Source organism: Amblyomma maculatum, unplaced genomic scaffold, assembly GCF_055883805.1.
Source record: "Amblyomma maculatum isolate TAMU_Amacu unplaced genomic scaffold, ASM5588380v1 scaffold_53, whole genome shotgun sequence".
Classification (NCBI taxonomy): Eukaryota; Metazoa; Arthropoda; class Arachnida; order Ixodida; family Ixodidae; genus Amblyomma; species Amblyomma maculatum.
The window spans coordinates 308,896-335,793 of NW_028146778.1; the positions used below are offsets into that span (position 1 = coordinate 308,896).

Below are 26,898 nucleotides of genomic sequence, written 5' to 3' on the forward strand. Positions count from 1 at the left end.
GAAAGATTTGATGTTGGGAAAGGCTGAGGGTCACCGGAGAAGGGGTAGGCAGCGCACGCGATGGTTAGATGGCATCCTCGAGGCGCTGCAGATGAAGTAATGTGATGTTAGGAAGATAGTGAGAGACCGGAAAGCGTGGTGTGATATGGTCCATAGGGTCACGAAGAGTCGGACATGACTGAATGACTCAACTGAACTGAAAGAGCGACTGCTATTTTATAGCTAGAGCACGTTTCCAATCGCTATGCCCAGGTCCACGTAATTGCATTTATGAGCAAACAAACAATCCTAACGTTCAAACACAATACATTAATCGGAAACTGGGGCGCGAAGAAACGTCAGGGTTGTAAACATGCAATTTAGTTTGACAGAAAAGCAAGTATTTTAGTTTTTCAGTTATGAGTGAAGAATAAAAACAGGTTGGCCCCAGGAAACAGCCAACTTCAAACTACGGCAATTCAAGAGATAAATCTGGCCACCCATTTGCATGACAGTTTTTGCTCAAATTCACAAAAACGCGCTTCAGAAATGTCCGGAAAAAGAAAAAGCTTTTGGAGTAATTCACTACGAAAAAACGTTTTTCTTTCTGAGAACTGCGTGCATTCTTTAAAAAAGCAATCAGGTAAAAACCGTAAGTTCTAGCAAGTGCGAGCTCCAAGTTATGCGATTAGGCATGAAGGTTGCGAGTGGCTAAGATGTTATATATATGCACAGAGACAAAACTTATTTGGGAGAGGGCTTGTAATTCAACAAAAAGGTTGATACGCTATTTACACTTCCAAAAACAATCAGTTCAGTCATATTAAAAGATTAGAATAGTGCACGGAGGCTGTGGTCCGTGAAATTAAGGCAGGTTCTTCACTGACAATGCACTAACAATGCGTCGTTCGAACGCAATCGTATAATGACAAAACTAACAACACCAACGTGTATTTAAAATACTATACCCGCTCTGATGTCAATTTATTCTACAGGAACAGTAAAGCACTCTTAACTTCCGGTATGACACAAGTAGGGCGTAAACGCAAAAACACTGCATTAATATATTCCGCCCGGACAGATGCAAGACTGGGTTTGAAGCATATCCTTGAGGGCTGCCACATAAGAAAGAAATATTCAGAAGGTCAGGCCCACGACAAAGCGAGCACAAGAACATGTAGCCGAGCGCATACAACACCAAACCCTGATTAGTGAATCGTAAGACCCTGTATTCCACGCTCGGACTCTCTTGCTTTAGGGTGCCTGATAGACAGCGACGAATTGGATTTGCTGCAAGATTTCGGCGTCCCCAGCGGTTGGCGACCGACGTCCATGTAATTTTACTCACGAAAAGTTGAAGGACAATGGAGGAAACAAAAGCAGGTGTTATACCAAGTGCTGAAAAGGCAAGCCTCCGGTGTGAGCAGACCTTGGCAAGTGCTCCAAACCGTGATATCACTGGGTATTGCAAAAACTTAATTTCAGTAATGTGATATAAGCCCCATGCCGGTGGGATGAAATGAATAATTATCGACGTCAATGACAATGCTAATCCCTGTGTCCCATCGCGTAAAGAAACAAATGAATCGGCTGAGTCACCGCTCAGGCGTATTGTAACTTGTTTTCTGTTCAAAAATGTTTTGACAAGACTACGTACTCTGATGTATATCAGTGGAGTTAAGCATTGCGCCCTGACTGATGCTGAATCACTAATTTGCTACGCACATTTCGGCGGTGGTAAATTGCATAACTGTTAAATCCAACATGAAAATCCCGTAGCAAACATTTTCTCTGCCAGCTTGCACAGCTTTGGTGCTAAGGCGACGGGTCGTAAGTTGTCGATGTCCGTTCGAGGGTTGCCTCTTTTGGGATTAGGGATCACGACAGCAGATTTCCAGCTCTCGGGTTCATTTATGGTGTCTGGTATGTTTATGGTGTGTGGTCGTCGCTGGAGTGCGACACCACTCAGGTTCTTGTAAACATCTTAATGAATATGGTCCGGGCCCGGCGCTTTATTTACAGCGCAGAAAACAGGAAGAGAACTGGAAGATACAAACGACAGGAGTGACTCTGCTTTTTAAGGCGAAAGCCTTTTAATGCCTCATTGTTGTCGACAGAAAGATGCCAGCAGAGATGTCACGCTTTCGAGTTGCGAGAGTCGAAAATAAAAAGAGTAAAGTTTGTCTCCACCGGGGAACCGCACCTCCATCCCTTGAATCTCCGCCGGAGTTCTTTACTACACCACGCCCAGGATTGTGAAATGCTCTTCATAGTTCCCTTTGTTTACCGTGAGCATGATAGGAGGATTCCTCTAGTGACAGATACTGTGCCTTTTTATTCCTGTAAGCTAATTATAGAACGCCGGTGAACTTGATGCGTTCAATGAAATGCTGGTTGTGTCCGAAAAGGGGCGCGCGATGTACCGTCATTGCAGGTCATGACGACACCAGGCGTACCATGCAAAATCCTAAGCTGACCCCGCCGGGCGTCCAATCCTGGCGTCTGTACGGCGCCTTTAATTTGTCCGTTCCTAGAACGTCGCTCCACACATTAAACAGAAGCAGACCCAGATGTCTAGGAGGCGTCAGTACAGCAGGCATCAGCGGCGTTTAAAATTGATTTACAGGATAGAAAAGGGGCCGTATCTGTCACAATTCTCCGTGGACGCATGTACCACGCCATAAGGGAACGAAGGAAGATGGGAGTGATAGAAGAGAGGGAGTTAGAGGTGCTGTAGTGGAGGGCTACGGTCCACCGCGCTATAGTGGCTTTCGCCTAATCTCACTTTAGTGGTCCAAAGTGCCCTCTAGAATTTTTTTGCATAGCAATGAAATTCCCACATATGATACCTGCACCTTGTATGGCCGCTTGAGAAAGGAAATGGCCAGTGTAGACTAAATGAAATGGATTAAATTACCGATCTGGGCTAGTCAATGGTTCATCTTATGTAAATGTATATGCAATTCGAAAAACAGAGACACAAGAGGAAGTCACAAACAACTAATGTAAAGGGGTAGCCCCTTTGTTTGCGTCTTCCTCTTCCATCCCTGCTCTTTGCACTGCATATATTTTGCTTCTAAGAAACCAGCGACTAGCCCACACCAAGAATTTGGTCAAGAAATCGTCGCACACCCTGCTCCACGGTATCACTGCTTTGCAAGGTGCATCCATAGAGTACGGCTTTCAATGAAGGAAACGAGTTAAATTCCTTTGAGGTAAGGTCTGCGTTGTAGGCCAGGGGATCCAGTCTATCTCATGTAAAAAATGTAATCCTTTCTGAACCTTGCTTTGTGTAGCTTAGAATATCAATGCAGCGCATAGACGTTTACCAGAATCAGGTCTTAAATCTCATTGCATGCTGTGACAAATGTCTGAATTTCGGTTACTATGCTGAAAAATAGTTGAGGTATACGTTTTTGTGATGCGATGGTGTATTATTTTTGGGCAGTCAAGTTTGCGCGTGAAAATAAATTACGAACCTATGTCTCGGAACGTCCCTCGTACATTCTGACTGTCGACCACCCTTCTTTCACAAATTAAGGCTTTGGGTTTGCCTTGCTGGCATTATGAAACATTGTACTCTCAACCTACATGAAAACCTCGTTTCGTTTATCGAGTATATTAGCATGAGAAACAATATGTTTTGCAAGGAAATAAAACTGTCATGTTAACTGTAGTTTAGAAAACGTAACACAAGGACACGTTTAAAACATGCTGCTTTTTTATTTCCGAAATACCGGGATACATGAATTAGTGTGATAAATAATTTAAACATAATATCAGATAAATACAGCAGGAAAACGTTAAACGAGCTCAACCGCTGTGGATAGAGCCATTTGTAGAAGAATTAAAGAGCTCGGCTTATTCAACACGCAGATGTAAAATAAATGTTACTATGAACATTAATTCCAAGCATGAAAGCGATGCAGCAAGGAGCTCGAAATAAAGAATTTGACTGGATCTTTTGCCGCAGAGGTTATTTTGCATATTGCATGCAATATGTATGGCTGTACGATTTACATGTGAATAAGCTTTCTTGGGAAGTACTGCTGCGCAGTATTTTGAATACACTTGATGCGTTTTTTGAAGTTCAATTATACAGCTCCTCATGATTGCAAGTACTACTTGCAACAATGCTGTTCCGATACAATGACGCCAAAGATACATCCATGAGGCATGTCACTTCACCGCCTCGCGTTATCTGGGAATTCTGGAAGAGACCAACAGTAGCGCCAATATGAGAAGTAAAATACTGTCTACCAGAAGAAATGCTTTCAGCGCAGAACATTTGGAAATAATTCTTTACGAGAAACGTAATAAATTTATTTATCAAATTCGTATTGGTGATTGTGGTGAGTGGTCTGCCCAGACCACTTTGCTTGAACCTTATAGATATTATGAACTTAACGAGCCGAATAATCAGCCAAAAACACGCCAGCATCTAGTCTTAAGTATATATTTCACCCTTTCTAGGCTCAACTGCGCTCTACATGAGACATTCTTGTGTGTTCAAACATTTTGAAGTAGTAGTAGCTCTTAAAACAAAACCATTATGGCAATGATTGTAACTGACCTTAAAAACCGTTTTCAATTAATGCCATTTTATTTTGAGGGACAGGAGATACTTTGACTAAACAGAATAGCTCAGTACAAAAATATCTATCTGCAGAAAGTGGCATCACAGATATCTTACCCGGAGTTCAACCCAGCTGAGATGCTACTCAACTCTGGGAAAACCTGTACGTCTATGACTGGCTGGAATCTGAAGGCACTTGTGATCGACGAAACAAAACTTTCTGGATGCGAAGCGGACGCTTTTAATATAAGGGGTCTGTTCTGGTGCAATGTTCTCATCATTGAGATGTGAAAATTCTAGAAGCATGGTATCTGCTGTTTTCGTATACATTTTAGTCAAACCTTTTCAAAGAAGCATTATAGCTGATAGTGAATGCCAGTTGTCATAGCAGCATCTTTATCAGCCCTTCGTTGTCTCTGGCATAATCAGTGCTGGCGTGTCATGTCAGGAAGGTGACGCCTTCCATCCCCGGTGCCTCCAGGTTGCATTTGGTGCTCCAAATGGTAAAACACTTACCATTGGCTTGAACAATATCTCACTGGGGTTATATGAGTGGTTCATTTTGAAGGTAGCGCGAAAAACGAGGACCAAGAGTAGAAGGACACAACACGAGCGCTTTTTCACAACTAAACTTTTTATTGAAAAACACGGAATAAATACCCATCTCGCGAAACTAAAACACAAAAAAGGTGATAGCATCAAGTACAGGAAAAGTGTAGGGCATGATACAGCTGGTGGGGGTGCTTACTGACTAAGATAAGATGTAAAAACAAAAGCACGAAAGCCTCATAGTCACGAAAGCAAACAAGACTTACCTAAAAAGATGAAGGAAGCGACGGGAGATATTAGTTCCATGTGTGGTCTAGATGTGCGAGTTCTTTTTGTGTTAAAGCAATCGACGGTGCGCTTATGCATGTACTCCCTTGTCTTGATATGAAAAAGCCTCCGTGATTTCACGCTGAAGTCGTTCCTTATGAGTTGACAATATATCTGCTTTCTCGTAAAGGGGCTCACATTTTTTCTTGCACAACGGCTTACAATCTTGACATCCCTTGCAATGGTCAAGCAAATGCGAGGAATTTGACCCTGATAGCGATTTTTCGTATTCCTTTAGCCGTACATTTACACAACGTCCTGTCTGACCAATGTAGGTCTTTCCACAGGAAACTGGCAGCTCGTATACCACCCCCGTTTTGCAAGGAATGAACCCTGAAGCATTGCATACTTTAGATCTTTTCTTATTTTTGTTTTGTCCGTTCCGACTAGCCATCATTCTGCCTACTAAGCCACACGCTTTCTTGAGCTTATTTGGAGCGGAAAAGATTACCTTTACACCATAGCGCTTGGCCACGTTGCTGAGATTGTGTGAAAGTCGATGCTTGTATGGTATCACCACCTTTTTCTTTTTTGCCATATCGTCAGATGACTTCTTTGGTGCGTTACCTTTTACCCAGCGGATAAGTGTATCACATGCGAACCTGATTGCGCTGTCCGGATAACCTGATGTCTTTATTGTATTGACCTGTTCATGAAAGCTTTTCACCATGTCGTGGATGCAAGATTTTACCAGGACTGAACGCAGACAAGAAAGAACAATTCCGTTTTTTACAACTTTCGAGTGGCCTGAGGCGTTATGTAGTAAGGGTTTGATTGATCTCGGATGATAGCGCCAGCAAACATGACTGTGGTTGAAGGATATCAGCAAATCTAAAAAACTGCAAATTGTCTCCGGTTGGCAACTCAAAAGTAAAATCGAGACCTTTCCCACATTCTCGGAAGACCTTTAAAATGTTCACAACGCTGTCTGTGAAGCGTGCACCTTCCACAAACACTAGGTAATCATCCACATATCTAAATACACGGGAACACATGCCATTTAGATTTTCTTCAAGACATCTGTCCACGCTACAGAGAAAGATGTCTGCGAGAACAGGTGCCACACATGAGCCAATACATACACCGGACTTCTGTATGTATGTTTTGCCTTCCCAAGCAGCATGGGTGGACTTGAGGTAAATTGAAAGTAATTCGAGAAAAAACTCCACCGGGATTCCTGCACTATTTCTGAAACTTAACTCATCATTAGATTCACAAATACAGTCCTTCACACTATGCATAAGGGCTGAGGTAATGAACAAAATAGGTCAGTAATATCAATGCTAAAGGCTCTGCAGCTGCCAGGATTAGACTTCATCAGCACATGTACCAGTTTGTCAGAATTTGGAACTAAAAAAGGGTCATTATTATAGAGGCCAGATAGGAACTTGAAAATATAGCTCGAGATTACATGTTGCCAAGTGTTCCTTTCTGTAACGATAACACGGAAAGGGATATCTGGCTTGTGTGTTTTCGCCGAAAAGAAGATATCTAAATGCGTACTCTTCGCGTTCGAGACAGCCGTTGCAAGACTATTCAAGTTCATGCCTTTAAGTAGCCCAATAGCCTGCTTTCTGATTTTCGACGCTTTCACGTCTACAGCGCTGAAACTCTTTTCAATGGCCGCCTGCCCTTTGACCGCATACATGCTCTCAGGAACAACAACGAAGAACCCTTCTTTATCCGACATGAGTAACCGTAACCCGGAACTGACAAGATAATCCGCTAAGCTGTATCTGGGATCAGACTTACAAAGTCGTGTCCCAAGGTCAGTCCTTGCAATCGTGTCGACACATTCCTCAATGCACCTGAGGCGGGTCTGTTCAGGAGCACACTGGGCGATGGCTCTACCAAAGGACAGTTTATCAATCGGTGTCCAGGCCAGTTGGTAGGCGAAGTTTGGTCCCTGTTGTAGGGTCTTAAGGTGTCGGTCCGGAAGGCACAGGTTCCCCAAAACAAGGACTTTTTCCTGAGGTAGAGGCGCTCGTCTCTTCTTTACTGGCAATCGGTGGCGGATGGGTGCCCAGATGAACTCAGTGGTCCGTTGAGCAGTATCGCACCATTCCCTGTACATACGTGCTTGGTGGTTATGCGGCATATTCAAGTCACACGCCAGACGTAGTCGATCCTTGTAGTACCTGACCTGCCTCCAAAACTCCGAGCTTAGGATACGGTTCACCCGTCGAGAATGGCCGGTTGAAGGTGGGAGGCATCCACACAGGTTGAGGAATTCCGGAAGACAGTCGCCCGATCTTGCGTACCATGAGGCGATCCTTGCTTTCACCACATAAATAGCTATTAGGGTGGCCAGCGAGGCTGGACTGGAAAGTTGGGAGTTAAAACACGGGGGGGGGGGGGGGGGGGGGAGTTCAAACACGGGAGATATTAGTATCACTAATATCTCCCGTCGCTTCCTTCATCTTTTTAGGTAAGTCTTGTTTGCTTTCGTGACTATGAGGCTTTTGTGCTTTTGTTTTTACATCTTATCTTAGTCAGTAAGCACCCTCACCAGCTGTATCATGCCGTACACTTTTCCTGTACTTGATGCTATCACCTTTTTTGTGTTTTAGTTTCGCGAGATGGGTATTTATTCTGTGTTTTTCAATAAAAAGTTTAGTTGTGAAAAAGCGCTCGTGTTGTGTCCTTCTACTCTTGGTCCTCGTTTTTCGCGCTACCTTCAAAATGAACCAGATTCAACTCGCCCAACTTTCAACCTGACTATTATATGAGTGGAATGAAGTTTTATTGCCATTTTCAACAGAAGGAAATATCTTGACTATACTCTTACATTTCACTATATAGCCTCTGTCACTGCAGCGTAAGTAGCATTATTCCATTTCCGTGATATTTGGAAAAACAACATTTGGAAATGAGATGGCTACTTCGAAATGTTTCATCGCCATTAATCTTCCATATGACCCTCCCTTCGCACAGTTTATGAATTACATGCACTTGATATGCACTAACAGGGAATCATATCCCTAGAACTAGTGTGATGTTTCTTTTTGTTCCTCCCAACAAATAGCCGCAATTAATTTAATCACTTATCTGTTAAATGGCAGAGCGAGTCTGTTACGCAACGAAGATTGTGAACTTTTTTATCTCTCTGTCACCTGGACGGGACTTCTTACTTTCTATGGCAAGGGGCGCTAAGGTTTTTTAGAACGTGACCAGACATGCGTGATGGCGTAGACATTGTTCAGTATGATCTAGGTGTATCTGGCTAATTCGCCGTGATGAAATTTGTTGCCTTTAAATTAAACGATGCGGACAGGACCAGATGCTCATTAATTAAAGACCAGTGAGCACGCTTGTTGCTGTCGGTGCTTAGGTATTTGTGGCTATAAGGCATCCCAATAAATGGTGCATTTTAGAACAGCTCTGGTGTATTTATTTGCTGCTAGGGTACTCTAACCACAACATGGCAATGAGCATCTACGTAGAAATATTATAAAGGCGACAGGTGACGCGAAGCTTTTATATGAGCTTTTCTGGAACCTTCTGAATTTAAAGAAAGGTAGCCAAAATATTAATATAGTGTAAATATTGATAAAAATATATCACTGTAGCAATTTAATCTACTGTGCCCTTTTTCTCATTAACCTGTTTTGCATCTTCTTCCGGTGGTAATTTGGCGAGATTAAACATAGACAACTTTAGGTTACGTTTCTTCTGACTGAAGCCTCCTCATTTGCACGTGGAGCTCTTGCTGTTGCCGGGATTTCACATTTTACCTCAACACTCTCAGAGAATAATAAATAAGATACGTAAGGGTGAAAGTAGCATTGCAGAAATACATGAGTTTTGCCGTGTACGCAGCGAAAAGTATCAACCTGGGCGCAGCTACTTTTCAATTTGCAGTTAAAAGGCTCTCATTTCACTACGAACACTTGGACTCTGGACATTAAAACAACCCTTCGTTTCTGAAATTTTCTCATTGTGTAAGTCTGGATAGTTGACATACTCCTCTTTGAACTAATATGAGTTTACCATTTAACCTTTCAGAACCAACAACGTGCTCTAGTGGTCGAGCACTGGTATCTTCTCTGCTCATTAGTTTATAACCTCTTTCGGCGGTCTTGGTGTTTACATTTTCAGTCATTATCATCGTTCATTTCCAGCCAAATGCCTTTTGCATATCTGTATAATGATATCGTTCCTCGGCAAACTCCGACTAAGTATTACCCTCAAACGTCCATGAGTTTTCCCAAAAACTAGTACGCAACACATGAACAGAAGCAAGCAAGACAGAGGCCGCCCTGGCAACTGGAATTTGATTTCAAGATAAGAGACAAAAGAATACTGCACAAATGTGCCCAAGCACGTGGTCTATGAGTAAAAGCGCAGGTGTCGAACCACAGTCACCACTGTACTTCCCGTATTCCAAAAAAGATGACAGATTTAAAGTATTTGAAGTGAGCAGACATGGGAATGATTGTCGTCTATTCCTTGTATTCATATGTTTAAAAGCTAGTTGAAATAAGGGCACGCACCATTTACAGCACTAAATTGAGGCAGTAGAACATTCAGTGATTGCTGCCAAGCATCGCAGTCTCTTCTGCCGAGCAATTTCCTGGTTCAAGTCTGCTCCACGTGAAAGTACTGATTCAGGGTTCACCACCCAGCACATCTGTGTAGCGCTTGTATGTGCGCTTTTAGTAGTTTCACACTGAAAACACTGTCATAAGCAAACGCGTTTTGAAAGCAGATTTTCTCGTAGGAAACGAGCACGCAACGTTGAATATATCACCGAAGCCGGCATTCCTTCGTGTAGACTGCGAAATATTGTTACACTATGAATTGCATGGCGTCGTCTATGTCAAATTCTACCTGTGCGAAAAACCATTCCCACGTCCTAATCGGTTACCTCCGTTACATTCGTACCATTTTTATTGCCTGCTTATAGACGAGTCTCGCAAGCTAATTTTGGGTAACCGCAGAAAACAGAAGTTTGAGACGCTTTGGACAACTTAAGACGACATACGAGATTTATGGCTTACGGATATAAAATGATCCAACCATCTGTGTAATGCTTTGATTTTTGCTTCTGAATGTCTTTGGTGCCTCATGAACATGAGGCGGGAACTGTGATGCCTCGTCTGCCGAATTAAATTCTCGAGGTTCCTTTGGTGTCCGGTATCCGGACGGAGGAAACGAACAGGCGCAGAGCGCAGCTCAGGGTAGACTGTTTATTTACGTCAGAGTGTGAGCGTGTGAGCTCGAGAGAAGAGAAAGAGAAAGTGTGCTGATGATGATAGCACTGGTGTATGGAAACGAAACCAAAACTTGTGCGGGATACAACATCACCTCCCACTTAAAAAAAAAACACGAAACACACGTAAAAGCACAGTATGCACAAGGGCAGAAACAGTAAAGTCAGTATCGAAGTTTGTCAGGTGGGCGACGGTCTCTTGCACTTCTACGCAGCGTTTGTCCTGTGTCGTTGCTTTGCGGAGGAGTTGAACTTGCTTCAACCACTGGAGACTGCGGTTCAGATGTCGTTTCAGCTGGTGCTGGTTCCGCGCGATCTTCAGAAGTAGTTGGATCGTTGTCTGGAAGCAGTGCCCAGGACGGTGTAGAGTCAGAGCTGTTTTCTGGTACGCGAGATAATTTTGATGCATTCCAGATGCGGCTGTCGCTTAGAAGAAATGAATTCCGGCCTCTTTTTCTGACTACTTTAAATGGACCCATGTATGAAAACGATGCCTTGCCTCCAGCTTTGGGAATCCTTACTCGAACGAGGTCCCCGTTTCGAAATGTTGGGGCCCTAGCACCGCGTCTCCTATCCGTATACTGTTGGGTATACGACAGCTTAGGTTGCTCCCTCTCGCGAACGGGCTTCAATACAGCATTAGAGTGTACGTTGCTCCCAGAGGGCATTCCAGCAATACTGAGCCGTGTTCTGGGTTGACGACCATGTAGGAGCTTGGCAGGTGACAAGCAAGTCGTCGCGTGCGGAGTTGATCTATATGTACCGAGGTAGTCAACCAAGGTAGTTTTCAACGGGCGTTTTTCTAATCTCGCCATTTGTATCCAATCTTTGAGCACTCTGATGAATCTTTCTTTTGCACCGTTTCCCTGAGGTAGTACACTGAAGAGCAACGATGTATAATGCTCCTCTCGCGCAAGAATTCCTCGAACATTTGTGACTTGAACTGCGGTTCGTTGTCAGTTACAATTTCGTCCGGGAAACCCTCGCGGCTGAATACTCCCTGCAGGAACTCAACAACAGTATGCGAAATTACTGTCGGTGCAAATGCAACTTCAGGCCACTTCGAGTGGTAATCAATCAGTTTTATTACGTATCGGCAGTTGGAAGGTGCCCATTCAAGAGGACCTACAATGTCCATCGCGAGCTTTTGTCATGGCTTCTCTGGGAATGCTACAGGTTGCAAAGGCGCGAAAGATGGTTTAGCAGACTTGTCCAGTGTCTGACAAATGTGACAGTGACTTATAGCTTCATTAACTTGTTTGTCCATTCGAGGCCACCAATAGAGGTCACGCAGCCTTTGCTTAGTTCTTACTTTGCCAGAATGGTTTTGGTGTGCGAAGCTTACAAGCGTAGCCTTCAGCACATCGGGGATTATTATTTTTTCCCCTCGGAGTGACAAGCCATCCTCCTGAGACAGTTCCTCTCGCACGTCAGAGTAAGGAAACACATTAGGTGTCAGGGACGTTTTCGGCGGCCACTCTTTTGTGACATACCCCCCAACCTTTTGCAATAGCTCGTCTGCAGCGGTAGCAAGCTGCACTGCCCTTTTGTCACGGATGATGACACGACCGAGGCTATTTCTTCGTCTACGGTTTGATTTTAAGCGCTTTCAATAGGCAGGCGTGAAAGTGCATCTGCAAAGACGTTTTGAGACCCTTTCTAATACTCGATCGAAAAGTTGTAGTACATTAAGCGAACAGACCATCTGGATAATCGAAGAGGCTGACGTCCTGCGCCAGCTGACGAAAGCAAAGTTACCAAAGCCTGATGGTCTGTGCGCAACACAAATCTTCTTCCCCAAAGGTAGACATGCCAAAGCCTCTCGTTCACCCACTGAATAGCTTCGTTCCACCACGGTCAAGGCTCTCGATGCAGATGCAACGGTGCGCATTTCTTCACCATCTCGTTGCTGAAGCACAGCACCCAAGCCCTTTTACGAAGCATCTGTGCTGACGATTACATCTAACTCTGGGTTGAACATCTGTATGACGGGACTAGCTAATAAGGAGCTTTTGACGAGATCAAAACTGCGTTGAGCTTCCTCATTCCAATCAAACTTTTGATTTGACCTCAAAAGCTTTCTCAACGGTTCGACCAAATAAGCAAATCGGGGAATAAAACGGGAGTAGTACCCTACAAGCCCCAAGAAAGAACGCAATGTTGAGATATCATGAGGGGCAGGCGCTTTCACAACAGCGTCTACTTTGGAAGGCAATGGGCACAAACCTTTCCCACTAACGACATGTCCCAAAAAGTGCAGCTCAGGAACAGCGAAAAGACATTTATCATTTAGTTTCAATCCTGAAGCGCTTATACGTTCAAGCACCTGCTTCAAATTTTTGTTATGCTTCTGGCGTGTCCTTCCCCAGACGATTATGTCATCAATGTAACAGAGCACACCCTTGCAGTCTTTTGACAACAGTTGCATCATTTTCTGAAAAGCCGCAGAAGCAGAGGCCAGACCAAAACATAATCTTTTCAATCGAAACAACCCATCATGCGTGATAAAAGCTGTTAGGTCGCGACTCTCCGGTGTAAGTTCAACTTGGTGGTACGCAGACGCCAAGTCAACATCGAAAAACACGTCCCGCCTGCTAGTTGATGCAGGAACTTTTCCGTGTGCGGGAGATGAAACGCGTCGGCAATGACAGCTTTGTTAGCCTTGCGGAGGTCCACGCACAACCGAAGCGAGCCTTCTTTCGCACGACGACTATGGGGAAGACCTATTCCGACGCAGACACGGGTTCTATTACCCCCTGCGACTGCAGACGGCTGAGCTCCTCGAAAACTTGCTCTCGCAGAGTCAAGGGCAGGCGCCGCAGTTTTGCAGAAACCGGCGGCACGGACGAGCGACGCTGGATGTGATGCATGAAGTTCTTTACGAGCCCGAGGCCCGTCGACAAGAGGTGCGAAAACTGATCCTGCAGCTCGGCGGGGAGCGAGGGGGGAGAGTCTGCGTGCGCGACGCTGCGGCAGGTTAAAGTTGAACCGATAATGTTTATGCCCAGACTGCGTATGGCGTCGAGTCCCAGCAAAGACATGCCTTTGGTTGTGATGTGGAACAGCACACCAGCGGTGGTTTCGCCATGAACCACGTCGGCCAGAAAGCATCCGATGATGTTTATCTTTTCTCCGGAGTAGTTGCGGAGGGTGACAGCAGGCGAGCACGACGCATAGATATCCGCGAAGAATCTGCGGTAATATTCTTCGCTCAGCAGAGAGACTGTAGCCCCAGTGCCAACAATGAGAGAAAAAGGACGTTGCCCTATCGTGACTGTGGCACGAATTTCTTTCGGTTGCCCATCTTTTTCGTTGACGTTAAAGATTGTAATGGCGTTGGCTGTCTCTGCTTTCGGGTATGGTGCTCTTCTTTTAGCAGTTTTCTTTTTCTTTGGCCTGCAGACGCTTGCAAAATGTCCAATCTTTCCACAGTTGCGGCAGTGTCTGGCTTTTGCTGGGCATGCAGAGAAATTCGCTAGATGGGAAGCCGAACCGCAGCGGTAGCACGTGCCATGCGAGGGGTCGAATGATTCCGTTTTTGTTTCTCGCACGCGGTTCACAGGAGCGCTGACGTTGAATTCTTCTAATTGCCTTTCTGCCTGCTCGATCTGCTTTCCAATGTCAACTGCGCGTTGAAGAGTGAAAGTCGATCCCTCGTAAAGTAAGCGCTTTGGTATCTTTGGCGAAGTTGTTCCCTCAAGTAATTGATCACGGATCATGCTGTCCGTTGCAGTTCCGAAATTGCACGTTGCGGAAAGTTCTCGTAGACCGTTTACGTAGGCTTGAAAATTCTACCCGGGTAGCTGCTTGCTTTGACGGTACCGGTGACGTTCCACCAGGTCGTTGGTTGCTGTTGAGAAGTGGACATCAAACGTTGCGACAGCAGCATTGAAGGGGTCTTCGTGAGCACTTGACGTGACACTTGCCCAAGGATCTGCGGTGCTCCTTGTTGCGTCGAGGCTGTGGTACACAAGTTGGCCTTCGATTCCAAGGGAGTTCAGAAGTATTGCCTTGTAACGCTTGGGCTGTAGCTCGTCGCCTCCCACCGCTTCTAGGAAGTTTAGGAAGACCAGCTTCCATTGTTGCCAAGGTACTGCAGGTTCGCCTGGCGTAGGCAGGAACTGTGGGGGCGGCGGGTAAGATCCGCCCGACGTGTTTGCGAAAGTACAGTTTTCGGAACGGAAAACTATGCTTGAATCCTCGTCACCATTCTGTGGTGTCCGGTATCCGGACGGAGGGAATGAACAGGCGCAGAGCGCAGCTCAGGGTAGACTGTTTCTTTACGTCAGAGTGTGAGCCTGTGAGCTCGAGAGAAGCGAGAGATAAAATGTGCTGATGATGATAGCACTGATGTATAGAAACGAAACCGAAACTTGTGCGAGATACAACAGTTCCCTCTTTGGCGAAAACAAAAACTATATTATAAAGCTGTAAGAATATTCATTATCTAATAGCCGCACAACTGTTTTCATCAGAATGGAAAAATTTGTCATCACTACGCAATTATCTACCATCTGTTTTTCATAGGATACACCTCTTTAGCGAGATAAATATTTGCCCAAATTTTAATACAACTACTAGGTACGTTACAGAAATCAGTCAAATTCCTGAACGCGCAGATCATTTCGCGACATTAAGACGCTATTGTAAAGACGTTTAGAACGCACGCCCTCGAGTGCGGAAATTAAGCGCACAGAGGCTAACTACTATCATGTTATTAAAAAGGCTATTATTAAGTTGAAAAGAGCCAGACGGTGCGCTTCTGGTTATCACAATTCTTTTTCTGTGTCATGAATCAAATACTTTTCACGCGCACTTACCATGCGGTTTAGTGATGAGAAGCAGAATTCTCCTTTCTCTCTTGCCACACACCACTTGCTGTGGTCTTCACTACTTGAAAATTCTGCATATCCGACAGTCAAATTCACGCCTATGGTAGTGACATCCATTACATTATAACTTGTCGTGCAGTGCTTTGTTTGTGCACCACCAGCGCCATTTCTCCATGACTGGACAATGAGGCTGTCATTCATCTGGTAGACTAGAGCTTGTATGTAGATATCTGAAAGTATCCATTGTTTGGATTATTGATCCTTGCTCTCGACACAATTGACTTCATGATTTGTGAAATAAATTAACATATTAACAGCCTAGATGACAAAACGACTTCTGCTTTGACTGATTGCAAGAATAGACATTTTCATAGCTGCCATAAAGCTGGAAACGTTCATTCCCACCTCCCTCCCTTCCCCTACGGGCGGGCCAGGTGTCCACAGAGCAAGTGCGACACATATTGCGCCTTTCCTTTTCTGGGAAGCAATTAATATTATTATAGCATAATGCATCTGAAGTCAAAGCGGAACTTGGTCTAGTAGCTTCGAATGTAAAATGAAACGTATCGAAATTGATATTTGCTAGTTAAAGTCACACGAGCCAGAGCTCAATTGAAATGCACGCCACTAAAAGACAAGCAGGCATTCGCCGCTCCACGCCACACACAACACAAAAATTTTGAATATGTAGTACGTCCTAACATATGCGTAGTTTTTTCAGCCTGTTTATGTTTGTTTTTGCGGCAATCTGTGCGTGCAGCATATATATATATATATATATATATATATATATATATATATATATATATATATATATATATATATATATATATATATATATATGTGTGTGTGTGTGTGTGTGTGTGTGTGTGTGTGTGTGTGTGTGTGTGTGTGTGTGTGTGTGTGTGTGTGTGTGTGTGTGTGACAAAACAAAAGCCAACGCTTGCTGAGAGAAAATAAACGACTTTAGAAGGCAGTCTGCTATTCAACACAGCGTTTAGGCATGTAAAGGGAGAGTATGTTGAGAAAAGGGATTGATGTTTTATTCAAATTCGAAGGACCCTATGAGAAACAGATTATTTGCATTTCGGCCTGAAGTTAAAACCGTATGGCGTTTCAGAATGTTCGAAATATGCGAAATAAATTATTCCTATGTGGTAACCATCAGATTAAATACATGAACGAGCAGATTCAGAAGCCTTCTGTATTGCATATGCGACGCTCATTACACAGAAGTAAATTTTTGCACAGATACTGATGCACGCGTACCTGCTTCAGAGTTAAGAGCACACAAGAACATAGAAGACAAATGATTAGTAGATTTGTTGGTTGGTTGGTTGGTTGATTTGTTAATAGAAGTTGCGTAAATTATGTTAAAGAAAGTAATCGCATTGATAGAAGAAGAGTAAGGGTGCATACCGAGTATGAGAAACTATGAGTATGAAGTATGAGTGGAATAAACTACTGGAATGGCAAAGTGACACCAGGACTGCCATTTTATGCTGTGGAGGAGATGTGACAAGCGCCGCAGATCAAATATTGATTCACTGACACATATTACAAGGATTGTTTATGAGCGCATTTGCAACCCCAGTAAAAACCTATTCGGGTCACATGCAAAAGATTTCTTTTCAGTTATAATATAATGGGTTTTGTCTATTTTTGGCCTAACGTCGATTTAAGGCAAGCAGAGTGCTTTTCGAGCAGTTCCTCTATTTCGCAGAAAAAAGTGCAAGAAGGCGGGTGCGGTATTGGCAACACAGTTTGCGAACTGCGCGTATGGGGGGGCCAAACAATAAACGTCGCTACTCTGGATATATTTGAAGTGAGGCATTCAGAATTTGCGATGCCAAGGCTTGCTTTTTTGTTTTGCTTACAAGTTCGAAGTTTAGGATTTTACATTCCTATTTTTTTTCTGAAGGTGCTGTGAAACTTTGCATGTGAAAGTTAAGTTCAGCAGGCAAAACATAAAATAAATAATTGAAAATAATGAACCATCTAGTAAAGAAAAAACAGAAAAATGGTCCGTATTCAACACTGTCAAACTATAGTTTATTCGGCGTATTCTCATGGTTTTGTAAAGGCTAAGGATTTATGCAACAATAATATGCTGATCACTGCATGTCCACGAATCATCAGCAGCAGCTGCACCATACTCACTGCACGGCGAAGGATCTCCCATTTTCCTTCAAATCACGCAATCCTGTACGAAGTGCATCCACTCGACCCCTGCGAACTTCTTAACTTCATCCACCCACATAGCTTTCTGCCGCTCCTGTTATGTTTTTCTTACCTTGGAATTCAACGTGCTGCCCTTCGTGTGTCCTCTACGGACTACATGCTCTGCCCATGCTAATGTCATCTTGATTTCCACTAGAATTGCTCTCACTGGAGCAATTTTTCTGACAAGCTCTGCTCACTTCATATCTCTTACCGTTACACTTACCAATTTTCGTTCTATAGCCCCCTGCCTTGTCCTATAGGGCACAGTCTCCACAAATAGGGTACACTATGTACGATAATTGAATGCTATATTTTTGCGGCTAAATGATGCGATTAATGTATTTATTTACCCTCAGGGCTAGAAACATTACAGAAGGGAGTGGACAAAATACATAATAAGAACAAGCAATTCAGCGAAACATAAATGAAAAGTATCACTTAATACTATAATTACTAGATATTATCCGATGACACAGTGCATCGAGATATTATAAAATATTGTTCTCCTAATCATACAATTTCAGCTAGAGTGGAAATCGTTCTTTACAATCGTTCGATACAGTCGCACCGAGGATATGGTTCTATACACGATATTTACCCGGGATGTAAGACTGAATCATTTTTAGTGTTACAACGTCCAACACCGACACTGTGAATGCAATTAATGTGATGGGAGCGATAAAGCAGTTCTAGAATAATTGGTTGGTTTGGTCTGAGGGTTTAACGTCCCAAAGCCACTCAGGCTATGAGAGACGCCGTAGTGGAGGACTCCGGAAATTTCGACTACCTGGGGTTCTTTAACGTGCACTGACATCGCACAGCACACGGGCGCTTTGCTTTTCGCCTTCATCGAAAAGCGGCCGCCGAGGCTGCGATTCGATCCCGCATCCTTCAGAACAGTAGTCGAGCGCCGTCACCACTGCGCCACCTCGGCGGGATAGTTCTAGAATAATTATAAGGTATGAGTTCGTAATACGAGTACAGTGCACGAAACAATGCTAAGCGAAAAATGTCGCACTGAGATGCTATACAGTACTATTCAAGACCATTTTTAATTGTTGTTATGCTGGTTCTTTGTTTGGGAAAAGAAGAAGTGGGTTGAAATATTTCGAACAAGTTCAAGATAATAGGGGAATGTGACATAAGCAGCATCCTTCTGATGCGAATTCAAGTTTTCGGTGTATGAGCAACTTGAAAGGAAGCCGTATAAGGGAAGATTGAGCAGTGAAAATGTTAGCACGGAGGCAGCGCAGCATCGGATTAGCATCATTGATTATATAGTTAAAGTGGGCTAGTCCAGGATAAAAATATTCGTAATATAAACCCCGCGGTACTGGGAAGCACAAGCTGATTCTAAAGTAGTGTTATTTGCGTTGTAAGTTGTGAGGCCGTAATATGTGCGAGATACGCGCATGGCTTTGCACTTCAGAATATTAACTTCATGAGCTAATTATTACATGTTTACTATAACATTAAAAGATTCCCTATGACTGTAGCGTAGTTAGTACTTTTAGTCGGTGGAAAATAAGACAGTCAGCGAAAGGATAGATATTAGAAGGCACAGTGGAGGGAAGGCGTTCCATTAAATAGAAATAATGAAAATTTAATGAAAAAGTGGCCAAAGAACAGATTCGTGTGGTGCACGAAAATGCACGTTTTAGACCATTAGCCGAAACAAACTGCCAGCGATCTGCAAGTACGCATTCAATTAATTTCGAAAGACTGCAGTTAATATTCACAGATATTATTTTACAAAGAAAGAGCTAGTTTGAAATTAGATGAAAACGTTTTAGAAAGTCATGTCGGCTCTAAATGAATAAATTTAGACGTCGAGTTTCTGCCTAAAAGTTATACCCTAATGAAAAATCCCGTATCGCGACAGATGGGTTTGAACCGGTCCTGTATTATCCCGTATAAATTTCATTTCGGTGTGACCAGTGCTGTATGAAGCTTAAACGGGTTTACATCGGACAGGTCATGTTCGGTGGGAATCTCAATCCCGACGATCCAGTCCGGTATAGAGTTAATACAGGGGGAGACCATTTCTAGTATGCAACTTATACATGACATCCCAGTCCGGATCATGTCCGGTTTGACCTGTCCTGTATGACCTGTCCGGTGTGACAAGTCCTGTATGAAGCTTAAACGGGTTTATTTCGGAGAGGTCATGTCCTTTGTGAATCTCAATGCGGACGGTGCAGTCCGGTATAGGGTTAATACAGGGCAGACCATTTACAGTATGCAACTTATACATGACATCCCAATCCGGTTTGGATATGAAACAGCGCGGACCAATTCTGTATTGAGCTCATATACAGGACAGGTCATGTCCGCCCTAACAGAAACCGGAAAAACCCATATAAATGAAACTGATACGGGACACAGTATTACCGCTTCTCAACACAATTCGAGCGGATCGTGAAGCTCAACCAGGATGCCCACGTCGGAACATGCCTTCGCGGTAAATAAGCATGAAACCATACATATTATACGTTACAACATTTCTGTATATGTGGAGTACGCGCTGTTTCGCAAATACCTAGAAGATATGAAGCCGTGGATGTGTGCTCTAGCAAGTACATACACGCATCGCGTTTTGCTTTTGCGTGTGCAACAGTCGCTGCAGCTTGTACGATCTTGCGGTGCATCTTCATATCTGCGACTGAAGATCTGCCACCTTCAACCCGAAAGGGCAAGCAAGAACGTAGCGTTTCGTTAGCGAGGATTAAATACGCTCGAGAATAAATGAAACACATCGCTGACCATCGAATTATGCACATGTCAGCCGGACATCGGGAGTCGCTTGCTCGAGTGTTTACGTATGCAAAACACTTGGTCGGAAGCAAATTCATTGACCCCGCGGCTCCGCTGGCAGCCGGTGAAGCTAGAACAAGCAGCATTACAAGTGTTGGTGCACCGCATATTTCTATATGTAGCAAAAACTGCACGCGTTCGAAGACGATAACAAAACACACACATCAGCACTAGTAAATTGTGACATTCTGAGGTTTGTCTGCAAGAAAGCGATACATTGTAAAGATGCGGGACACGAATAACTCTTCGTGGTAAACAGGAAAAAGATTCACCATGTTTAAAGGGCGATCGTTCAATTACGACCACAAATTCTTCACCCTACAAAAATACACAAACTACAAAACAGCAATGTCGACTACATAAGCAGAAATATAACACCTTCCACTAAATTCTGCCGTGGTGTAGTGGTTAAAGAGCGTGATTGCTGACTGGAAAGTCCAAAGTTCGAATCACATGTAGATGTTTTTTAATTTCTTTATTATTTCTTTTCGTTTTTTTTTCTTTTTCTTTTTCAAATGTAGGGGTGTTATTTTATAGCTCTGCATGATTTTTCTAGCCTGGCGTCCAGTTTTTTTTCTGAAACAAGGGCCGCGGTCCATACAGAAATTTCCGAATGAGAGCTCCGCGCGGTTTCATTTCGGTTCAGCCTGTATCAATTAACCAGAAACCGTGCGAACGCGTCATTTCTGGAACTGATACCGGGCAGAGTATTCCGCTTCTGAACAGAACCGGGCCGATCGACGAAGCTCAACCAGAATGACCATGCCGGATACTCCAGCGCACTAAATAAGCATAATACCAAGCATATTATACAACTATTCTGTATAGAAAGAGCTCGCTTCGTTTCCCAAATACCTCGAAAATACGAAGCCGTCGAAGTGTGCGCTAGCAAGCTTATACGCGCGTCGCGTCGCTTTTGCGCGTACAACAGTCGCTGCAGCTCGTACGATCTTGCGGTGCGTCCTCATATCTGCGACTGAAGATCTGCCGCCTTCAACGGGAAAGTGGAAGCACGAACGTATCGTTTCGCTAGCGATGACAAAAAACTGTTCGAGAAAAAATAAACAAACATCGCTGACTATTGAAAGATGCGCAGATAGCCGCATACCGGCCGACGCGTTCTCGAATGTTTACATATTGAAACCGCTCAGTCGGATGTGTATTCATTGACATCGATGCTCCGCTGGTAGCACGTGCAGCTAAAATGCTCAGTATTACACGTATTGGTGCACGAGATATATCTGTATGTAGAAAAACATGCAAGCGTTCGTAGATGATGAAAAACACATCAGCACTAGTAAATTATGATATCTTGAGTTTTGCCTTCAATAAAGCGACGTATTATAAAGATACAGCCCATTTGTGAACCCTCGTGATAGCCTGAAAAATAATCAGCGTGTTTAAAGGGCGATCGGTGAATTACGGCCACAAATTCTACAGCCAGAAAAATATACAAAGTAAGAAAGAGCAAAAGTAGCTACATATACTGAATAATAACCACTGCAACCATAACCCGCTGTAGAGTAGTGGTTATTTTATAATCAACATTATGAAATAACCACTACTCTACAGCGGGTTATGGTTGCAGTGAATTCTGATAAAGGTGTTAGCTAAGAGATTGCAATACATTATAAAAGATATTGTTGGACCTCATCAAACATGGGAATAAAGACCAGAAGCATATTTAATAATATTCATGTAGCGCGTAGTGTGTTGGAGTGCTGCGATGCTCTAAACAGGAGAGTGGCCATGGTTCAAGTTGATTTCGAAAAAAGCATTTGATCGTGTGTCTCATGAAATATTGTACTGATTGTTGGAACATATTTGTGTTGGTGCCGTTGTATTGAAAGGAGTTAAAATGGCTTATGCATGTTGTTCTACATGCCTTATGATTAACAAAGTGTTATCGGAAAGAATTGATGTAAGAGCATCTGTGCGGCAGGGATGTACACTGTCTCCTCTCCTCTTTGCTATATATTTGGAACCATTGTGTAGAATGGTAATTGCTAACGAATACATCCGTGGTTTTAAGCTGGGAGTATATGAAGTGAAAATATTGGCATACGATGATGATGTGGCGCTTTTTTCTGAAGATCGCGAAAGCGTTTCGGAAGCTTTGAAAGTAACACAAAGGTATTGCAGGCAGACTGGTAGTGCTGTTAATTTAAATAAAAGTCTCGGAGTCTGGCACGGGGAATGGGAAGAGGAACCGGAAATTTTCTGTGGAGTAAGATGGGCTACAAAGCCCGGTGTTTATTTGGGAGTCCCATTGAACTAATACGGGAAAATACGAATTACTGGAATGAAAAAGCGGAAGAAATACGGGAAAGGAGGAAAGGATGGATGGGACGTAACCTCTCTATTTTCGCCCGTGCGACTTTATGCAATACCTTTTTGGTGGCCAGAATAATGTATTTACTTCAAGTATTGTAATGTGCTCGAAGCAATATACAAAGGTTCCATTGTGTATTTGCGGTCTTCATTTTGTCGTCCAACTGTGAACGAATTAGCAGAGATAATCTCTTTCGGCGAGTTAAAGACGGAGGGTTGTCTCTAATGCATCTATATGTGCAGCAGATGGTTTTAAGGTTTTGTTTTCTACGTGACGAAAAAGATGCACTCCTGAGAACCTTTATGCAAAGCATGCTATCAAGTGCAATTCCAGAGTTTATTGTCTCTTCATGCTCTGCTCGGGGATACACTGTGTCACGCTTCCTGCGAGAAGGGATGTGGTCGTTCAAGTTTTTGCGCGTGAGGTACTCTGTAGAGTATTTAGCGACGGTACCACCGAAGCGACTGTACGAAGATCTTATTTCACAATTGTTCCCAGCTCCATTGTACAGAACCTTATACTGTGAAGGCCCAGGGAAATATGGGCTAAAACGTGTTAAAAACATGACTGTTGCACCGGGCGTAAAAACATTCTTTTTTAAATTGAATACAAGAACCCTCCCAGTCAAAACATGGATGGAAGAAAAGAGCCTTTTTGTACTTTGGGCCTCGAACTGTCTACTATGTAGGAAACCTGAAATAGTTGAGCACGTGTTCCTGGATTGTTGGGATGCGGTGTTTTACTGGGATGTGTTACAAAGGACACTTAAAAAAGACCTGCCATTGACGCCACGTGGAATTCGGTACTTGACAACTGTTAATGATGATTTTCAGTATGGCCTCATCATGCTATTGGACCTTCCCAGTATTTGGAGGAGTAGGATGGCTTATAGACTCTGTGATGTCGATGAACGATCTGTATGTGATTATTTTGTTGAACAAGTGTATAAACTAAACGAAATTTTGAAGAGCAAGACGCTGCGGAGGAGATCTTGAGTCTGATGGGCGAACGTGTGGTAAAGAAAGTCCATTAGACACGGTTGTCAGCCAAGGGGCATGGCAACCACGATCTTTTACTAAGGTATTTGTACCAATTGATGCAGTAAAGAAACAAAAGCTTTTACAGCTGTAAAAGCTGTAAAGAAACAAAAGGCGTCTAGATATTGTGGCAGTCCAAGAGACGAAGATAGAGAGAGAGGAGGAAACCGAGAGGGCGTTACAGCCCTTTTTGGCAGATTTTAATGTCATTGTTGCGCATGCTGTGGGCTTGTCGGCAGGTTGTTCTCTGTTTCTGCGAAAGACGCTGCCTTGTACTGGCCTAACTTATAATATCGACACCGAGGGTCGGTTGATATGTTGCGATCTTCTACTCTTTAGGAAGCCATGGCGGATAATTAATGTTTATGCTTTTAATACTGTGACACAGCGCATAAGTTTTTTTGAACACATAGCCAGCTTACTTGACTGTGACCGACATCTTGTGCTAATGGGTGACTTCAACTGTGTTTGCAACCCCATAGATCGTTCTAGTCCAGACGCACGCAGTGACAGGAGTGGGGAACTTTTGTTCCGTGTTACAGAAGATGCGGGACTGGTTGATACAGGGGCATCCTGCCGTGCTTTTAGATCATTCACCCACATTCAGGGGCATTCTCACGCTCGTCTAGACCTGATCTATGCATCTTGTACATTAGTTTCCCGCTGGCTTGTTTGCGAAACTATACCGGTTTCATTTTCCGATCATAGCATGGTAGTAGCCCGGCTCCTGCACTGAGCGGTTTGTAGACCACATAGTAATGTTATCTGCGTAGGCTAGCACTTTAGCAAGACTCCCTGCAAAATGCCATAAATATCCTTGATAACTTTCTCAACAACACAGGCATATCCCTCAACCTCACTAAAACATGCTATGTTCATGTGGGCAATAAGGCTGGCCGCAGAAGTTTCAAAGCTAATCCATTCGCGTTGACAATTGACAATACAACCCTCCTTGAAGTGGAACATACCAAGGTGTTGGGTCTCCATGTACATTCTTCAGGAAAAGGCACAGTTTGGCTATCCGATGTACGCAAAAGTGCCATGAACACACTGGGACTAATTCGAAGAATAGCAAATCGTTATGGTGGTGCCCGATCAGATACCGCTCGCCGACTTGTTCGTGCTGTCTTTCAACCGCGGCTTCTATACCAGGCACAGTTTCAGAAACTGACAAAATGGCAATGGTCTACACTCGAGGCACTCAACCACGAGGCCATGCGAGTTATTACGGGACTGCCTCGATCAACTCCTATCCGTCTGCTCCGGGAGTACGCCCACCTTAACTCGCTGGCAGAATTAACTGCCCAAAGACAGACAAGCAGAGCAAGAAAAGCTTCCCTTTGTCTTGAATTAGAGAACCAACCACCTCCATGGGACTACTACCACCTTACTTCTAATAAGCCTCTACTCACCAAGAAGTCGCAGCTCTCATCATCATTCCCAATAATGTCTTGCGCAACACATGATGACTGTATTATTTACACAGATGTAGCCGTAACCCCAAAAGGTGGTTCAGTTGCTTTTATAAGCCCAACCCACCCTCACCTGAACACCAATCGAAGTTACCTTACCGACGCCAAATCAACTCTTGCATTCGAACTGCAAGCTATCTTAAACGCCATAGAAGCGTTACCTGCCGACCCTACGTTTCAACAAGTACTCATAATGAGTCAGTGTCAAGAAGCCTTAAAACACTTAAAGAAAGTCCATGGCACTCTTAGGGTCGCACAGACTATACATGCTGCTTTTCACCGTTACCCAGTGACTATACCCATTCACTGGGTTCAAGACAACAAAAATTTGAATACCATAACAGCAGACGTGCTTCCTCATGCAGAAGATGTGTCACAACCTATTCATAATTCCTTTCCACCGGATCCACTCCTGACCCATTTGACATCATCAGCATCCCTCAGGCAGCGTACACGTGCTCTAATTCCCCCGTGTACGTATCCCCTTCCGCCCAATCTAACAAGGGTGGAGGAGGTATCTCTGAGACGGCTGAGGGTCGGAGTGGCTCTTACGCCCGCCGTTAGACACCAGTGGCAAAGTACTACTATTCCAGTTCCCGACAAATGCCCACACTGCGAAGAACTGGCTTGCGACACGACTGTACGGCATCTAATATGGACATGCCCAGGAACTTCGCATATGCGCAACACCATTCAACAAAAAGCTGGACTTTCACCAAGTAATGACTCTCATTTCCACTTATGGACAACAAACATTTATGCACGCAGTTTGTGTGACTTCTTGCACATGGCTGCACTCCACACATTCCTGTGACGCTATACCACCACCTTTTATGCCGTGTGGCAAACTCAGCGCCATAAATAAATAAATAAATAGTAGCCCGGCTCGGCGGCAATGACCATTCAAAGTTTAGGCCGCAGTGGGAACTTTGGAAGTTAAACTCATCGCTGGTAAATGATCAAGAATTTATCATTCGTGTGCGCTCACAGCTCCAATCATGTTTTTCCAGAAATCTACCATTGTTCGCCGCTTGGGAAATGTTCAAGCAGGAAGTACGTGCGATAGCAATTGAACTTGGCTCAATTAAATCTTTCTACAGAAAACATCAGGAGGAGACACTTAACAAAACCTTGTGTAACCTGTATGAGCTAGAATGTGAATCCCCTGGATCATATACGGACGAAATTGCTAGTGTCAAAAGTCAGTTACAAAGGCATGATGCGGAACGATACAGGGGTGCCTTAATCCGATCTCGTGTCAAGCGTGCTTTGCACTGCGAACGGCCGACGCGGAAAGCTTTGCTTCATGAACGTCATCATGCGACTGCAAAGCTGATTCCGGGAATTATGCGTAATGGCACATTGGTTACGAGTACGAATGAGGTTACGTCCGCATTCGTGGATTATTACTCGATGTTGTTTAGTGCCACTCCTCCTGTAAGAAATTCTAACATCTCGCGTTTCACATCCCTGGTGAGCCCTTTATCAGAAAATGATTGTTCTGTAATTAGTAGCTCTTTCACGCAGCAAAAGGTTGAAGTGGCA

The 26,898-nt window shown here is 43.8% G+C and overlaps 1 protein-coding gene across 1 annotated transcript in view; it reads right to left on the reverse strand.

The window, feature by feature from the left end:
• Positions 1-3,658: 3,658 nt before the first annotated feature.
• Positions 3,659-26,898, reverse strand: part of LOC146170763 (cell-death-related nuclease 7-like) — a 41,863-nt gene continuing 18,623 nt past the window's right edge. The window contains exons 2-3 of the mRNA XM_084586794.1: positions 15,464-15,705; positions 3,659-4,189 (exon numbers count right to left, since the gene is read on the reverse strand). Of these exons, the coding sequence (XP_084442920.1) occupies positions 4,070-4,189; positions 15,464-15,676 (333 nt within the window). The 5' untranslated portion in view covers positions 15,677-15,705 and the 3' untranslated portion in view covers positions 3,659-4,069. The remainder of the gene's footprint in view (positions 4,190-15,463; positions 15,706-26,898) is intronic.